Here is an 18,823-nt window from a genome sequence, read left to right on the forward strand (position 1 = left end):
CTCTGTGTCTCCGTGCTCTGTGTCTCCGTGCTCTGTGTCTCCGTGCTCTGTGTTGCGTTCACTCTCCTCTATGTTTGTTTGTGTTTCAAAGAGTGTGATTTACGACACAACGAAATAAACGATAGAGCATAATATGAAACGATAGACGTTTTTCTATCGTCGCACAATATATATCGTCATATCGCCCAGCCCTATTTGGAACCACCAAGACTCTTCCTAGAGCTGGCCGCTTGGCCAAACTGAGCTATCGGGGCCTTGGTCAGGGAGGTGACCAAGAATCTGATGGTCACTCTGACAGAGCGCCAGAGTTCCTCTGTGAAGATGGAAGAATCTTCCAGAAGGACAATCATCTCTGCAGCACTCCACCAATCAGGCCTTTATGGTAGAGTGGCCAGAAGGAAGCCCCTCCTCTGTAAAAGGCACATGACAGCCCGCTTGGAGTTTGCCAAAAGGCACCTTAAGGATTCCAAGACCATGAGAAACAAGATTCTCTGGTCTGATGAAACCAAGATTGAACTCTTTGGCCTGAATTCAAAGCGTCATGTCTGGAGGAAACCTGGCACAATTCCTACGGTGAAGCATGGTGGCAGCATCATGCTGTGGGGATGTTTTTCAGTGGCAGGGACTGGGAGACTAGTCAGGATCGAGGGAAAGATGAACAGAGCAAAGTACAGAGAGATGAAAACCTGCTCCAGAGCGCTCAAGACCTCAGACTGGGGCGAAGGTTCACCTTCCAACAGGACAACGACCCTAAGCACACAGCCAAGACAACGCAGGAGTGGCTTCGGGACAAGTCTTTGAATGTCCTTGAGTGGTCCAACCAGAGCCTGAACTTGAACCCGATCGAACATCTCTTGAGAGACCTGAAAATAGCTGTGCAGGGATGCTCCCCATCCAACCTGACAGAGCTTGAGAGGATCTGCAGAGAAGAATGAGAGAAACTCCCAAAATAAAGGTGTTTGTAGAGTCATAACCAAGAAGACGCAATGCTGTAATTACTGCCAAAGGTGCTTCAACAAAGTACAGAGTAAAGGGTCTGGATACTTATGTAAATGTTATATTTCCGGTTTTTTATTTTTAATACATTTCCCAAAAATTTGAAAAACCTGTTTTTGCTTTCTCATTATGGGGTATTGTGTGTAGATTGATGAGGGGGGAAAACAAATCCATTTTAGAATAAGCCTGTGATGTAACAAAATGTGGAAAAAGTCAAGGGGTCTGAATATTTTCCGAATGCACTGTAAATACTTCAATATGATCTAGTTATTTTCAGTACAGGTTTCCCCCTTTTTATCAGGACTACACTACACAGCACCTTCACCACTATAGTTTGTTACTGTATGGCTGGGGTGCATACTGTCTGACTGACTGATTGACTGGGTCTCTCTCTCTCTCTCTCTCTCTCTCTCTCTCTCTCTCTCTCTCTCTCTCTCTCTCTCTCTCTCTCTCTCTCTCTCTCTCTCTCTCTCTCTCTCTCTCTCTCTCTCTCTCTCTCTCTCTCTCTCTCTCTCTCTCTCTCTCTCTCTCTCTCTCTCTCTCTCTCTCTCTCTCTCTCTCTCTCTCTCTCTCTGTGTGTTAGCTGCAACAGGAGCTGAATGCCATGAAGCAGCAGCAGGAGCTGGTGGAGAAGGAGAGGAGGCAGCAGCTGCAGCAGCAGCAGAGCCAGCAGGAGAAGGAGCAGGAGAGACATCGGAGGGAGCAGCATGTCCTCTGTCTCAGCCTCAGGGGCAAGGAGCGCACCAGAGAGAGTAAGGGCTCACCACCGAGTCCACTCACCACCGCTAACTCTCTGCCCAATCACTGATAACTAACCTACTCCCCAACCTAATTGATACTGCATATATAGATAGATAGATAGATAGATAGATAGATAGATAGATAGATAGATAGATAGATCTCGTGAACGAGATTAACCGATAACTAACTGCTAATTTACCAACCAAAACCTTGGAGGCAGCTAACTCATCTTGTGTCATTGTGGCTCTTTTATCATAATGGTAATGATTGTAACAGTGCAAGGCTGTACACTGAGATGAACAACCAATGGGGAAACAAGAATTCAAATTTCCTGTAGGGACTAGTGATGATTAATGAGACACTAGCCAAGGCTGTAGTGACTAGTGATGACTAATGAAACACTAGCCAAGGCTGTAGTGACTAGTGTTGACTAATGAAACACTAGCCAAGGCTGTAGTGACTAGTGTTGACTAATGAAACACGAGCCAATGCTGTAGTGACTAGTGTTGACTAATGAAACACGAGCCAGGGCTGTAGTGACTAGTGATGACTAATGAAACACTAGCCAAGGCTGTAGTGACTAGTGATGACTAATGAAACACTAGCCAAGGCTGTAGTGACTAGTGATGACTAATGAAACACTAGCCAAGGCTGTAGTGACTAGTGATGACTAATGAAACACTAGCCAAGGCTGTAGTGACAAGTGATGACTAATGAAACACTAGCCAAGGCTGTGGTGACTAGTGATGACTAATGAAACACTAGCCAAGGCTGTAGTGACTAGTGATGACTAATGAAACACTAGCCAAGGCTGTAGTGACTAGTGATGACTAATGAAACACTAGCCAAGGCTGTAGTGACTAGTGATGACTAATGAAACACTAGCCAAGGCTGTAGTGACTAGTGATGACTAATGAAACACTAGCCAAGGCTGTGGCTTGGGATTTATTGTTGCATGTTCTTCCCCCACTAGAGGGAGATGTTCCTACATTAGATGTGGATCCACTCAGAAATATAAATTCTATGATAAATAAAATACCTGATATTTGGTGTGCTAGTTATGGATATTGTCAAAAACTATACAATGTGAGAGTCATATTTCAGAGCAATACAATGTGTGGATGTGATGAAAACATACTATAGAATAGCTAAACCCAGTCTCTAACATTTCAATGCAACACTATGTGTGGATGTGATGAAAACCTACTATAGGAATACAGTGCTGTATAGATATACCTTTGGTAGACAGTCTCTGTGTCCCCAATGGCACCCTATACCCTATATAGTGTGCTACTTTTTATTTTTTATTTGACAAAAGCAGTGCACTATAAAGTGAATAGTGTGCCATAGGGGACACAATGTCTCTAAGTCTGTACCCCCTGAGCCCCAGGGTGACCCCAATCCCTGTCTCTCTCTAAGTCTGTACCCCCTGAGCCCCAGGGTGACCCCAATCCCTGTCTCTCTCTAAGTCTGTACCCCCTGAGCCCCAGGGTGACCCCAATCCCTGTCTCTCTCTGGCTGCTGGTCTCACAGGTGCTGTGGCCAGTAATGAGGTGAAGCAGAAACTCCAAGAGTTTCTGTTGAGTAAATCAAACAAGGACCTGTCCACTGCCGGAGCCACACACACACTCATCCACCACCCCAAGCTCTGGTACACGTAAGTACCCACTGTTGTGATTCTGTCTAGTAACTTCTTCCACTACCCACTGTTGTGATTCTGTCTAGTAACTTCTTCCACTACTCACTGTTGTGATTCTGTTTGGTAACTTATTCCACTACTCACTGTTGTGATTCTGTCTGGTAACTTATTCCACTACTCACTGTTGTGATTCTGTCTGGTAACTTATTCCACTACTCACTGTTGTGATTCTGTCTAGTAACTTCTTCCACTACTCACTGTAGTGATTCTGTCCAGTAACTTCTTCCACTACTGGAAAAATAAAGCAAGCACACCATTTTTCTTCAGGAAAATGAACTTTTCCAGTTACTATTTATCATTCAAAATGATGTATATATATTTATATATATATCACTGTTTGCACTTGGCAAGAAGAAATAAACCAAGATTTGTGAGGGGTTGTCGCTGTGTGTTCTGTGTCCAGGTCCTCCCACCACACGTCTCTGGACCAGAGTTCTTCTCCTCTGGGAGGCATGTCTCCTGTCTGCCACTACACACTCCCCTCCCCTCAGGACGGACAGGACGACTTCCCACTGAGGAAAACAGGTACGGCCAAACACTCCCCTCCCCTCAGGACGGACAGGACGACTTCCCACTGAGGAAAACAGGTACGGCCAAACACTCCCCTCCCCTCAGGACGGACAGGACGACTTCCCACTGAGGAAAACAGGTACGGCCCCACACTCCCCTCCCCTCAGGACGGACAGGACGACTTCCCACTGAGGAAAACAGGTACGGCCAAACACTCCCCTCCCCTCAGGACGGACAGGACGACTTCCCACTGAGGAAAACAGGTACGGCCACACAACCACGCCAACACCCAAGCATAAAAACACAAACACACGCACGCACAAACACACACAAACGCACACAAACATACGCACACACACACACCCACACACACACACACACACATCAAATGTTATTTGTAACTGGCGCTGAATACAACAAGTGTACATGTTACAGTGAAATGCTTACTAACAAGCCCTTCCCAACGATGTCGAGGTCAAATTTGAAAACAAAAACCCAACAGCAATAAAGCACACCAGAATGAAGTTATATACAGGAAGTAGCAGCACCGTAGCAATGTGCTGGGGGACGAGGTAGTTGAGGGAGGTACATGTAGGCAGGGGTAAAGTGACTAGGCATCAGGTCGAAATCGAGGTTAGTAACTGACGATCTAATGTCCAAAAGTAATTGGCGATCATAGATGATAATAGTATGAATTGCTTGGCGGTCATAGATGATAATAGTATGAACTGCTTGGCGGTCATAGATGATAATAGTATGAACTGCTTGGCGGTCATAGATGATAATAGTATGAACTGCTTGGCGGTCATAGATGATAATAGTATGAACTGCTTGGCGGTCATAGATGATAATAGTATGAACTGCTTGGCGGTCATAGATGATAATAGTATGAACTGCTTGGCGGTCATAGATGATAATAGTATGAACTGCTTGGCGGTCATAGATGATAATAGTATGAACTGCTTGGCGGTCATAGATGATAATAGTATGAACTTTCTGTTCAGAAAAAGGAAAGGTAAACATGAAAAAAGTTGGGACGGAACTCGTAAACAGCGACCATGTCGCGTACAAACAGCATACACTCAACCACACACACCAGCATAAATTGACCATACTCAACCACAATCAAACTACTTCTAACACTTAATTCCAAATGAACTGCAGGACATTCCAAAGTCTTTTATATCCTTCTATTCTCATAAGTATTAACATTAAGATATGTGTGGATAAATCCTTCAACAGACATCTTGTCCTCAACCAGTAGTGTGTGTCTGTCTGCAGGGTGGTACAATTACCTTCCATCAATGAGTTATTAATACAATGAATGTGCTGTGACCTCTGTCATCCCAGGGTTACCTCTGTGTATCCACACAGCATTTCCTGACCATACTGATGACCTGCTAATGACATCAGTTAGGCCTATCATGACCTTTGAACCTCCACCCCGCCCCCAAGGCCCCTCTCACCCCTCGTACCCCTTCAGGGGACCCCTTACTCAAATAATGGGGAGGGGTTACGAGGTAAGCCAGAGCAGTAATATCTATCAGAATCCTTCCCTCCTATTTGACCTCTCCTAACACAGAGCCAAACGTGTGCAACTCCGACAGAACACTAACACACACTGTTGAAAATATCATACAAAACCAATGCAATCTTTTTTTGTTGTATTGTAAGTTGATGATGCTATATATTGTGTGTTATTTTCCTCACAAAGACATAGGCTACAATACTGTTCCCCAAGAACTAACTCCAGTCTTTGGTTATTGTGTTATTAATGGTAATACACAGACAGAAACCTAGGCCTCACTGTTAGGGCTTCTCAGTTGAACAGTTCATGGAAAACTTAAAGCACCTTTAATTTCTTTAGAGTTATGAGCACCACTAACTCTTTTGAAAACACACAACTTGTCAGCAAAAGGCAGCTCAGGTTTGCTGGTTTAAAGCTGAGGATCTCTCTAGGGAACACTGTATAAATAAGAATTATACCCCCCTCTTGGTTTCGCTGCGCCACAAGCTAAAACTGTTCATGATTTTGCTGTGAGGTCACGGAAATGACATTACTTTCTTTCCCTTTTGTGTCTCGTCAAATTACAGCGGTAAACAATAATACCTGTTTAATGACTTTACGGCATGAGCTGGCATATTGTGTATAAACACAATTTAGAGATCAGGCTAGGGGAATTATATTGTCAGTTTTTTTGGTACTTTGTAATATACATTTAAGCTAATTTGTAGTCATTGTGGAGACTTTGTGGTTAAAATAACAACTGGGGAAGCACATGAAAGACAATTGTGTTTATTGTGTGTCTCTTTGAAAAAACAATACCGCACCAGGAAATACCTCCTCTCTCTCTGTCTGGTAACATACCTGTAAACCTAGGAGGTTAGGAGTGGCCTGCAAGTCCAAATAACCAGTTGCCAAAGTAAAATAATGTGCTTCGTCCAAATAAGAGGGTTCCCAGAAATGATTTTGAATTTATCTTGCGAGGCAGACAGAGTCTTACCATCAATGATTTAGCCTATGTTTACCTTTGATGCAAGCTGCAAAGAAACAGCAAATTTATGAACACTAACAAAACTCTGCTTGCCTTATTTTTGCAGGACTAAATTATAATAATCCTTATGATCTTCCTTTTGGATTATCTTCAAATAATCTCTGTTTCCCTGAGTAATTCTTATGCATTGATAAAAGACCCTTATAAAAACATTTCCTGCCCTTTGGATTCTAGAATCTATATGTGGTCATTTCCTGTGCGAGCCCCACCCCCCCATTTCCTGTCCTCTGAGAGATTGGCACGCAAGGGACACACACAAAGGTAGTGTTGTTCCTGGACACGTTGTCCGTCATCGATAGCTGACACTCTGACAGGCAGGTGTCACTGAGTTAAGAGGACTGTTGCCGGGCAGAATGAAGTAAGACACCACTGTTTGTTTAAGCAAAAACTGCCTTCTGAAAACAAAGTGGAGAAGACTTTACAGGTTTGGGTTGCGTCGCAAATGGCACCCTATTCCCTATATAGTGTACTACTTTTGACCTATATAGTGTACTACTTTTGAGGGTTCTGATCAAAAGTAGTGCACTATATATGCACTTTAATAGGGAATAGGGTGCCATTTGGGACACAATCTTGGGGTTTGACTACCTGTTTTTTAGCTTGGCTGGTCATAGGGTCTAACACCTTCTTTTTTCGGGGGGGGGGGGGGGTTGCAGTTGTTGTGATGAAACTGTAAACTTTTAGCACTTTTATGATTTGCTTTGAAGCTAGCCACTTAGCCAATTATCCTATGCCATACCTGCCCTGCTGCCTGATGTCTCTGCTGGATAAGTCAAGAGCTACTGTACACAACATAGATTAATAAACAATAGTCACTTTTTTAGTTCCGCCGTTTTTTTGTTTCAACAGCCACATGCCTTATGCATGCCCTTGAAAGCCACAGAACCTTTGTCTTGGTTTGGACGATACCGTTCAGAAGCCTATTTGAAAAGGATAAAACACGCTTGATTTTGTCAGGTTTTGGCCAAGACTGTTCGGGTTTTGGTCACTAGATGTCCCCATTGCACCTTTTTTGTACCTTTTTGTTTTTCTTGCTCTAATTATTGTTTGCACCTGTAGGTCATTCCCTTGTTAGTATTTAAACCCTGTGTGTTCCTTTGTTCCTTGCTCAGTGTTTGTAAGTTAGCACCCAGCCCCAGCCCAAGCCTTGTTTTATTCAGAGATTTCTCTTGTTGGATTTTCCAGAGGTTCTCTGGTTTAGTTCTTGTGTATTATTTGAGTAGTCTTTTGAGGTTTGTTTTTCCCTGCTGTTTTTTACCACTTTGTGAAGTTTCTTTTGTATTTTGGAGGATTTCCATTTTGTGCCTTTTGGCTTTATTTTTGGACATTGTGGATTTAGTTTCTTTGCCTGAAGATTTTGTTCTTTATTAAACCACTATCGCTAGTACTGCTGTGTCTGCCTCATCTTCTGGGTTCTGACGATTATTAGTGACTATTTCTCGCACCGGGTCTTGACAGAAACACTGAGCCATTATAATGAACCCAGAGGCAGCCAGTACCCAGGATCTTTTTTCCATGCTGTCCCACCACGAGGGGACTGTCCAACGCCACGAAGCTGCTCTGGTTCAGCAAGAGGCCTTAATGGCTAGACATTCTCAACTTCTGTCAGAGATGCTGACTTCCATAAAGCAGATTTCGGATCGACTTTCCCCGGCAACCGCTTCTGCTCCAGTTCATCAGATTCAAGTGCCCCTGGCAGTTAACCCCCTGGCTGAACCTCGTCTACCGCCTCCCCAACGGTTCTCAGGGGATCCGAGTGTTTGTAAGGGGTTTTTCACCCAATGTTCTCTCTCCTTTGAGCTGCAACCATCGTCGTTTCCCACCGACCGGTCCAAGATAGCATATATCATCACCCTGCTGTCGGGAAAAGCCCTAGCCTGGGCTACTGCTGTGTGGGATGCCCAAAGTCCCTGCTGTGCCAGCTACTCTACCTTTGCTGAAGAATTCAAGCGAGTGTTTCAAGGTCCTACCAACGGCCCTGACTCAGCCAAACAGCTCCTGACTCTCCGCCAAGGTCGGCGCAGCGTGACGGACTATGCCATCCAGTTCCGCACTGTGGCAGCAGCAAGTGGCTGGAACGACGAGGAGCTCACAGTGTGTTTTTTGAAGGGTCTTTCTGACACCATCCAAGATGAACTGGCCACTCGGGAACCACCGGACAACCTCGAGTCCCTTATCAAGTTGGCTTCACGCATAGACCAGCGTCTGAGAGAGAGAGAACTCAACCGTAGACCGCTCACCCTAGCTCCTATCGGTTCCAGCTCCGAGTCTCCACCTTTATCCTCGCTGGCTCCACCAGAACCCATGCAGGTTGGACGCATCTCCCAGGCTGAGAGAGACCGCCGGATGAGGGAGCGATGCTGTCTATATTGCGGCAAACCGGGCCATTTCCGCTCCACGTGTCCCGGGCTCCAGGGAAACGCACTCTCCCGTGCAGGCCTGGGAGGACTGTAACGGGAAACATAACCTCCTCCCATCCATCCAACTCCCGCCTGCTTATTCCAGTTACCCTTTCCTGGGACAACCACAAGTTTTCTCTTCAAGCCTTGGTAGACTCTGGAGCTGCAGGTAACTTCATGGATGGGGTCTGGGCGAAAGAGAATGGCGTTCCTTCTGAACCTCTGAGTGACCCCATAAGGGTTACTACGTTGGATAGAAGCCCTTTGGGATCTGGACTTGTTACTCGTGCCACTACCCCCTTGCGACTTTCAGTTTCCCAACACCAGGAAGTGATGAACTTTCATCTGATCTCCTGTTCCGAGTTCCCTCTCGTCCTTGGTTATCCCTGGCTTCACAGCCATAACCCTCACATCGACTGGTCTGTGGGCACTATCAAGCAGTGGGGTCCTACGTGCCAAGCCACTTGTATCTTCCCGAGTTCCCCGAGTTCCCCTTCCGAGTCTCTAGAATCCATCGACCTGTCCCGAGTTCCCGAGTGTTACCATGACCTCAAACTGGTATTTAGCAAACAGAGGGCCACCAAACTACCACCCCATAGACCTTACGATTGCACCATCGACCTGTTTCCGGGGACCTGCCCTCCCAGGGGTCGGATCTTTTCCCTTTCTCCTCCCGAACGAGCTGCTATGGATACCTACATCAAGGACGCTCTGGCAGCAGGCCTCATGCGTCCATCTACCTCGCCGGCGGGAGCAGGGTTTTTCTTTGTGGCCAAGAAAGACGGTGGATTACGACCTTGCATCGACTACCGGGGACTCAATGCCATAACCGTCCGTAACCGGTACCCGCTACCCCTTATGGCCACAGCCTTTGAGCTGCTCCAGGAAGCAGTTGTCTTCACTAAGCTTGACCTGCGGAACGCATACCGTCTTGTGCGGATCAAACCCGGGGACGAGTGGAAGACCGCTTTCAACACGCCTACTGGTCACTACGAATACTCGGTGATGCCCTTCGGCCTGACCAACGCTCCGGCTGTGTTCCAAGCGCTCATAAACGATGTGCTTAGGGATATGCTTAACATCTTCGTGTTTGTTTACTTGGATGACATCCTCATCTTTTCGAGCTCCCTTCAAGAACACACTAAGCATGTCAGACAAGTGCTCAAACGCCTCCTAGACAGCCATTTGTACTTTAAGCCGGAAAAGTGTGAATTCCATTCCTCTCGAGTACAATTCCTGGGATTTATAGTGGAACCCGGTCGAGTCCAGATGGACCCCAAGAAGGGAGGGGCGGTAGCGGATTGGCCCACCCCCAAGTCCGTTAAGGAAGTTCAGCGTTTCCTGGGCTTCACCAACTTTTACCGCAAGTTCATCAAGAACTTCAGCTCGGTGGCAGCCCCTCTCTCAGCTGTAACCAAGGGTGGCAACACAAGGTTTCTGTGGGGAAGAGAAGCTGAGACGGCCTTCCAAGGACTCAAGCAGCGCATCCTCTCTGCTCCCATCCTGACACTACCAACGGCGGATGAACCTTTTGTGGTGGAGGTAGACGCATCAGAGGTTGGGGTTGGAGCTGTCCTGTCTCAGAGGGGTGAAGACAAGAAGCTTCATCCTTGCGCCTTCTTCTCTCACCGGCTTACCCCGGCCGAAAGGAATTACGATGTGGGGGATCGTGAACTCCTAGCGGTTAAGATGGCATTGAAGGAATGGAGACACTGGCTCGAGGGGGCTTCTCAACCGTTTCAAGTGCTTACGGACCACAAAAATCTGGAGTATATCCAGCAGGCGAAGCGGTTGAACTCCAGACAAGCTCGATGGTCTCTTTTCTTCAGCCGATTTCAGTTTATCCTCACCTATAGACCCGGGTCGAAGAATCTCAAACCGGACGCCTTGTCACGAATCTACTCTCCTGCCATTCGAGAAGATACTGACATGACTGTCCTTCCGGCCGCTAAGATCGTGGCTCCGATCTCGTGGCAAGTGGAGGATACCGTGAAACAAGCTCAAGCCATCGAACCGGGCCCTGGAGGAGGTCCTGCTAATCGGTTGTTTGTTCCCAAGGCAGCAAGGTCCCAAGTCCTTCTGTGGGGGCACTCCTCTCGCCTCACCTGTCACCCGGGCGTAGGTCGCACCTTGGAGTTCATCCAGCGTAAGTTCTGGTGGCCCACCATAAAGGAAGACGTTGCCACTTTCGTCAAGGCCTGTTCCGTGTGCTGCCAGGGCAAATCTTCTCACCTCCGCCCTCAAGGACTCCTTCACCCTCTATCTATTCCCCACCGACCCTGGTCCCATATCTCGTTGGACTTTATTACTGGCCTTCCTCCGTCCCATGGTAATACTACGATCCTAGTCATCATCGACAGGTTTTCTAAGGCGGCCAGGTTTGTTCCCTTGACCAAATTACCTTCTGCCAAGGAAACAGCTGAGTTGGTGATTAACCATGTGTTCCGAGTCTTTGGGATTCCGCAAGATATGGTTTCCGACAGAGGTCCCCAGTTCGCCTCAAGGTTTTGGAAGGCCTTCTGCCAACTCATAGGGGCCACGGCCAGTTTATCTTCAGGGTACCATCCGGAGTCCAATGTCCAAACTGAGAGGATGAATCAGGAGCTGGAAACCACCCTCAGATGCATGGTTTCCAACAACCCGTCCACATGGTCATCCTTCATTGTTTGGGCCGAGTACGCGCACAACACCTTGTGCTCCTCCTCCACTGGTATATCCCCGCATGAGTGTCAGTTTGGCTATGCGCCTCTATTGTTCCCGGACCAGGAGGCAGAAGTCAGAGTGCCTTCAGCCTCGAGGTTCATCAGACGCTGTCGGCTTACGTGGAAGAAGGCACGTCTTAATCTTCTGCGTTCCTCTCAGCAGTACCAACAACAAGCCAACAGACGTCGCCGTCCAGGTCCTACCCTGTACCCCGGCCAGAGAGTATGGCTCTCAACTAAGAATTTACCACTACGGGTGGAGTCTCGCAAGCTGTCCCAGAGGTTCATCGGTCCCTTTAAGATTGCCAGGAGAGTCAATCCCGTTACTTTTCGCCTGCACTTACCCAGATCCCTTAAGATCAATCCAACATTTCACATTTCTTTATTAAAACCTGTTGTTTTTTCTCCCCTTATCCCGGCAGGCAGACCTCCCCCTTCGCCCCGTGTCATCGGTGGCCAGTCGGCTTATACCGTCCACCGGATACTGGATTCCCACCGGGTGCAGCGGTCCTGGCAGTATCTGGTGGACTGGGAAGGCTACGGTCCCGAGGAGCGCTCCTGGGTTCCTGCCAAGGACATACTGGACCCTGACCTCATTCGTCAGTTCAGGATCCTCCACCCTGAGAAGGCTGGTAGGAACGTCAGGAGCCGTTCCTAGGAGGGGGATTCTGTCAGGTTTTGGCCAAGACTGTTCGGGTTTTGGTCACTAGATGTCCCCATTGCACCTTTTTTGTACCTTTTTGTTTTTCTTGCTCTAATTATTGTTTGCACCTGTAGGTCATTCCCTTGTTAGTATTTAAACCCTGTGTGTTCCTTGCTCAGTGTTTGTAAGTTAGCACCCAGCCCCAGCCCCAGCCCAAGCCTTGTTTTATTCAGAGATTTCTCTTGTTGGATTTTCCAGAGGTTCTCTGGTTTAGTTCTTGTGTATTATTTGAGTAGTCTTTTGAGGTTTGTTTTTCCCTGCTGTTTTTTACCACTTTGTGAAGTTTCTTTTGTATTTTGGAGGATTTCCATTTTGTGCCTTTTGGCTTTATTTTTGGACATTGTGGATTTAGTTTCTTTGCCTGAAGATTTTGTTCTTTATTAAACCACTATCGCTAGTACTGCTGTGTCTGCCTCATCTTCTGGGTTCTGACGATTATTAGTGACTGTTTCTCGCACCGGGTCCTGACAGATTTGACAGGCTATGCAATATGAATTGTTGTTGTTGATGCATTTATATTGCAGTGGGCGATGGGGAGCCCAGGTGCTCTTGTGTTGTTCCATCTACCGCTACTACTTTGATCCTGAACTTTCAGAAACTGTTTGGTGACTTCACTAGCGTGCAGAAAATAGATTTTATTTTAGACAGAAGAAGTGGACTGGCTGCTAGACATGGTGGTTGTTTCAGTCTATAACTGGTGACAGAAGTCAGTTCAACGTCTATTCCACGTTGGTTCAACGTAATTTCATTGAATGTTGATTCAGCTAGTGTGTGTCCTCATCACTTCTTCATGGTGTTCCATCAACAGACTTATTAAGGCCAGTGTGTGTCCAGTGGGTCCTCATCTCTTCTTCATGGTGTTCCATCAACAGACTTATTAAGGCCAGTGTGTGTCCAGTGGGTCCTCATCTCTTCTTCATGGTGTTCCATCAACAGACTTATTAAGGCCAGTGTGTGTCCAGTGGGTCCTCATCTCTTCTTCATGGTGTTCCATCAACAGACGTATTAAGGCCAGTGTGTGTTCAGTGGGTCCTCATCACTTCATGGTGTTCCATCAACAGACTTATTAAGGCCAGTGTGTGTCCAGTGGGTCCTCATCACTTCTTCATGGTGTTCCATCAACAGACGTATTAAGGTGAAGGCTGTTTAAGAACTAAGCCCATAAGCATTACAAATGCTTCCTCTCCTCTGGAATCAGTCCATGTTAGGCTTCTCTAATCAGAAAAGGCCTAGTGGATGCATCGTGCTTTGATCACAAGACCGTCCCTTGAATAATTCACCCCCCCCCAAAAAAGCTTTTTATTCCACAAAGCAATACTTATTCCACGTGATAAACTTGTTTACTTGACCGTACATCCTCTTTGTGCCATGTCCAAGAATAGACGGGGCTCAGGTCATGTGATGCTCCGCGCCGTGGTAAGAACAGCCTGACTTAGAGGAACAGAGAGGTGCAACACCCTCATCTCCACTCTTGACCCACTTACCAAACGTGTGTAGCAGGTGCAGTGGAAGGAGGATTTCACATTGCTTTCTGAAACCAGGGGATGTTTTAAGGCCTGGATGCCTGGAGGCAAAGTAACCCGCTCCTTGTACCTCTCCGTGGTGAGACAATGATCATTTCAGTAGTAATAGAATCGGGTGAAACATTGTACATTTGTCTGGCCTGGAGGAGTTCATGGATTTTGAAGCCGGTGGCTTTTGATAAGTATCATAGAATGACTTATGAACAGGGAAAGAATCTGGTCGAGCTGTATAGCTTACCCAGCTGAGCCGAGCTGTATAACTGAGCCAGCTGAGCCGAGCTGTATAGCTGAGCCAGCTGTATATCTAAGCCAGTTGTATAACTGAGCCGAGCTGTATATCTGAGCCAGCTGTATAACTGAGCCAGCTGAGCCGAGCTGTATATCTGAGCCAGCTGTATAACTGAGCCAGCTGAGCCGAGCTGTATAACTGAGCCAGCTGAGCCGAACTGTATATCTGAGCCAGCTGTATATCTAAGCCAGCTGAGCCGAGCTGTATATCTAAGCCAGCTGAGCCGAGCTGTATAACTGAGCCAGATGTATATCTGAGCCAGCTGTATATCTGAGCCAGCTGTATATCTAAGCCAGCTGAGCCGAGCTGTATATCTGAGCCAGCTGAGCCGAGCTGTATATCTGAGCCAGCTGTATAACTGAGCCAGCTGTATATCTGAGCCAGCTGTATAACTGAGCCAGCTGAGCCAGCTGTATAACTGAGCCAGCTGAGCCGAGCTGTATAACTGAACCAGCTGAGCCGAGCTGTATATCTGAGCCAGCTGTATAACTGAGCCAGCTGAGCCGAGCTGTATATCTAAGCCAGCTGAGCCAGCTGTATATCTGAGCCAGCTGAGCCAGCTGTATAACTGAGCCAGATGTATATCTGAGCCAGCTGTATATCTGAGCCAGCTGTATATCTGAGCCAGTACAGAACGGTTCAGGTTTGTATGAAAGGGGTATAAAAGTAAGGCCTTGTAGCCAACAGCACACAGAGTCCCAGCATATAGTCTTTATGTAAGGCTCGATCCCAAATGGCACCCTATTCCCTACATAGTGCACTACGGGCCCTCTGGGCCTGGTCAAAAGTAGTGCACTATATTGGGAATAGAGTGCCATTTGGGACACAGACTAAGAGTCCCCCTAGCCAGCCACCTGGCCTTGTCTTGGTCCGGCAGCCTAATGGAGACAGGCATCACACTGACAGCAGAGTTAACAGTGAGATGGAGTGGAGACAGGCATCACACTGACAGCAGAGTTAACATTGAGATGGAGTGGAGACAGGCATCACACTGACAGCAGAGTTAACAGTGAGATGGAGTGGAGACAGGCATCACACTGACAGCAGAGTTAACAGTGAGATGGAGTGGAGACAGGCATCACACTGACAGCAGAGTTAACATTGAGATGGAGTGGAGACAGGCATCACACTGACAGCAGAGTTAACAGTGAGATGGAGTGGAGACAGGCATCACACTGACAGCAGAGTTAACAGTGAGATGGAGTGGAGACAGGCATCACACTGACAGCAGAGTTAACATTGAGATGGAGTGGAGACAGGCATCACACTGACAGCAGAGTTAACAGTGAGATGGAGTGGAGACAGGCATCACACTGACAGCAGAGTTAACATTGAGATGGAGTGGAGACAGGCATCACACTGACAGCAGAGTTAACAGTGAGATGGAGTGGAGACAGGCATCACACTGACAGCAGAGATAACAGTGAGATGGAGTGGAGACAGGCATCACACTGACAGCAGAGTTAACATTGAGATGGAGTGGAGACAGGCATCACACTGACAGCAGAGTTAACAGTGAGATGGAGTGGAGACAGGCATCACACTGACAGCAGAGTTAACATTGAGATGGAGTGGAGACAGGCATCACACTGACAGCAGAGTTAACATTGAGATGGAGTGGAGACAGGCATCACACATTCAGCCTCCACCATCCTCCAACCCAGGACTTTCTAATGTAATAACCTGGTTGATGTATGGACATGTTAAACACATCGTGGCTCATTCATATTGCTACCTGTTTTAGTTGGGTGATGTGTTCTTGGCACTTTACCAGTTAACCAATGAAGTGGCCCAGGTGTTTGTATCAACGTGAGAGCAGTGTTAGTTAGAGATGTCTGCTGCCAGCTTCCCTTCCTGTTCGTAGGCAGGTAACGCTACCACTGGTTTTTCCACAGAGACAAATGAGATGCGTCCTAAATGGTACCCTTTGCCTTAAATACAGTAGTGCACTATGTAGGGAATAGGGTGCTATTTGGGACACAAACACGGTGACAAAGTCTGTCCGTTTCCCACCTCGCCGCTGTCTGGCGTTCCCGTGGCGACGGATCGGTTGGGATGCGGGCGCTTGGTGGCAGCGAACGGAGCGGTGGTAAAAATAGAAAGCAATCAGGGCAGCGGGGCATGAAGCGGATTCATGAAGACTCCCTGCAGCGCTTTCTCTCCCTCTATCTAGCTCTCTCTCTCTCGCTCTTCCTCTCTTTCAGTACCCCTCGCTCGCAGGACTAGAGACCTGTACTGCGTTGATGGACAGGGAAAGAGAGGGGCTGGTGCTGCTGTATTTGACAGGACTCTCAAAATAGAAGCATCTGGCCCTGTCAACACCCCCCCCTCCCCTCGTCTCCCTTGTGCAACATCACGTCGTATGGTCACATCACAAACACAACCCTTCTCAATACTTTAAAGGCTAAATAATTGAAACAACATGGTGTATAGTTATTGTATAATACTGAGATAGCTGATTATGTAACTTGCTCCTACATCACTAGTAGGTTGACCTCTGTGTTGATCTGGATCCTCCTCCTACATCACTAGTAGGTTGACCTCTGTGTTGATCTGGATCCTCCTCCTACATCACTAGTAGGTTGACCTCTGTGTTGATCTGGATCCTCCTCCTACAGCACTAGTAGGTTGACCTCTGTGTTGATCTGGATCCTCCTCCTACATCACTAGTAGGTTGACCTCTGTGTTGATCTGGATCCTCCTCCTACATCACTAGTAGGTTGACCTCTGTGTTGATCTGTATCCTCCTCCTACATCACTAGTAGGTTGACCTCTGTGTTGATCTGAGAGAGAGAGAGAGAGAGAGAGAGAGAGAGAGAGAGAGAGAGAGAGAGAGACAGAGGGAGATACAGAGAGAGAAGGAGAGAGAGAGAGAGAGCGAGAGCGAGAGACAGAGCCAGAGACAGAGAGAGAGAGAGAGAGAGAGAGAGAGAGAGAGAGAGAGAGAGAGAGAGAGAGAGAGAGAGAGAGAGAGAGAGAGAGAGAGAGAGAGAGAGAGAGAGAGAGAGAGAGTCTCAGAGCCTGGGCCATGGATGCGTCCGAAATAGCACCCTCAGTATTCCTTATTAGCTCTGGTCAAAAGTAGTGCACTAAATAGGCAATAGGGTGCCCTTTGGGGCGAAGTGTGAGTGGAGCTAGGCTGAGCTGGCCTACTTACTGACTCAGTCTCCTCGGCTTGACAGGATCATCCTCATCATCACCGCCACGCCTCAACAACACTCAGACACAACAACAACCCTTAGTTATATCAACACACTCAGTGGCAGTCTGTACTGTGTGATGCTAGATAGATATTTGACTGAAATATGAATGTTTTTTCCCAATATATTTCTGTATATATCAATGACGTTGCTCTTGCCGCTGGAGATTCTCTGATCCACCTCTACGCAGACGACACCATTCTGTATACATCTGGCCATTCTTCGGACACTGTGCTAACAAACCTCCAATCGAGCTTCAACGCCATACAACACTCCTTCCGTGGCCTCCAACTACTTTTAAACGCAAGTTAAACCAAGTGCATGCTTTTCAACCGTTCGCTGCCCGCACCCGCCCGCCCGACTAGCATCACTACTCTGGATGGTTCTGACTTAGAATATGTGGACAACTACAAATACCTAGGTGTCTGGTTAGACTGTAAACTCTCCTTCCAGACTCACATTAAGCATCTCCAATCCCCCCAAAAATCTAGAATCGGCTTCCTATTTCACAACAAAGCCTCCTTCACTCATGCCACCAAACATACCCTCGTAAAACTGACTATCCTACCGATCCTTGACTTTGGCGATGTCATTTACAAAATAGCCCCCAACACTCTACTCAGCAAACTGGATGTAGTCTATCACAGTGCCATCCGTTTTATCACCAAAGCACCATATACTACCCACCACTGCGACCTGTATGCTCTCGTTGGCTGGCCCTCGCTACATATTCGTCGCCAAACCCACTGGCTCCAGGTCATCTATAAGTCTTTGCTAGGTAAAGCCACGCCTTATCTCAGCCTACTGGTCACCATAGCAACACCCACCCGTAGCACGCGCTCCAGCAGGTATATCTCACTGGTCATCCTCAAAGCCAACACTTCCTTTGGCCGCCTTTCCTTCCAGTTCTCTGCTGCCAATGACTGGAACGAATTTCAAAAATCTGGAGTCTTATATCTCCCTCTCTAACTTTAAGCATCAGCTTTCCGATCACTGTACCTGTACACAGCCAATCTGTAAATAGCACACCTAACTACCTCGACCCCATATTATTACTTACCCTCTTGCACACCAGTATCTCTACTTGCACATCATCATCTGCACATCTATCACTCCAGTATTAATGCTAAATTGTAATTATGTTCAGCCTCTAGGGCCTATTTATTGCCTACCTCCCTACTCTTCTACATTTCCACACACTGTACATAGATGTGTCTATTCTTCTTTTATTTTTAGTTATTGACTGTACGTTTGTTTTGTGTAACTTTGTGTTGTAGTTTTTGCCACACTGCTTTGCTTTATCTTGGCCAGGTCGCAGTTGTAAATGAGAACCTGTTCTCAACTGGCCTACCTGGTTAAATAAAGGTGAAATAAATCCAATAAATAAATAGTAGGAGCGGATCATTTGGCTTGGTTCCATGTTATTTGTCCGTGTTGCCTCCTCCTTGGCAGCAGTCCAGTAGTCACTCTCTCAACTTCTCTCTGTCACTACTTGACTTTCTTCAT

At 47.0% G+C, this 18,823-nt stretch overlaps 1 protein-coding gene across 9 annotated transcripts in view; it reads left to right on the forward strand.

The window, feature by feature from the left end:
- Positions 1-18,823, forward strand: part of hdac9b (histone deacetylase 9b) — a 156,673-nt gene that overhangs the window by 120,610 nt on the left and 17,240 nt on the right. For 7 of the 9 annotated variants that reach the window (XM_071396038.1, XM_071396039.1, XM_071396036.1 and 4 more), the window contains 3 exons: positions 1,580-1,748; positions 3,271-3,394; positions 3,840-3,961. In XM_071396038.1, the coding sequence (XP_071252139.1) occupies positions 1,580-1,748; positions 3,271-3,394; positions 3,840-3,961 (415 nt within the window). The remainder of the gene's footprint in view (positions 1-1,579; positions 1,749-3,270; positions 3,395-3,839; positions 3,962-18,823) is intronic. The other 2 variants (XM_071396035.1, XM_071396041.1) reach the window with 1 other exon arrangement.

Source organism: Salvelinus alpinus, chromosome 4 (assembly GCF_045679555.1).
Source record: "Salvelinus alpinus chromosome 4, SLU_Salpinus.1, whole genome shotgun sequence".
In the NCBI taxonomy this organism is placed as follows: domain Eukaryota; kingdom Metazoa; phylum Chordata; class Actinopteri; order Salmoniformes; family Salmonidae; genus Salvelinus; species Salvelinus alpinus.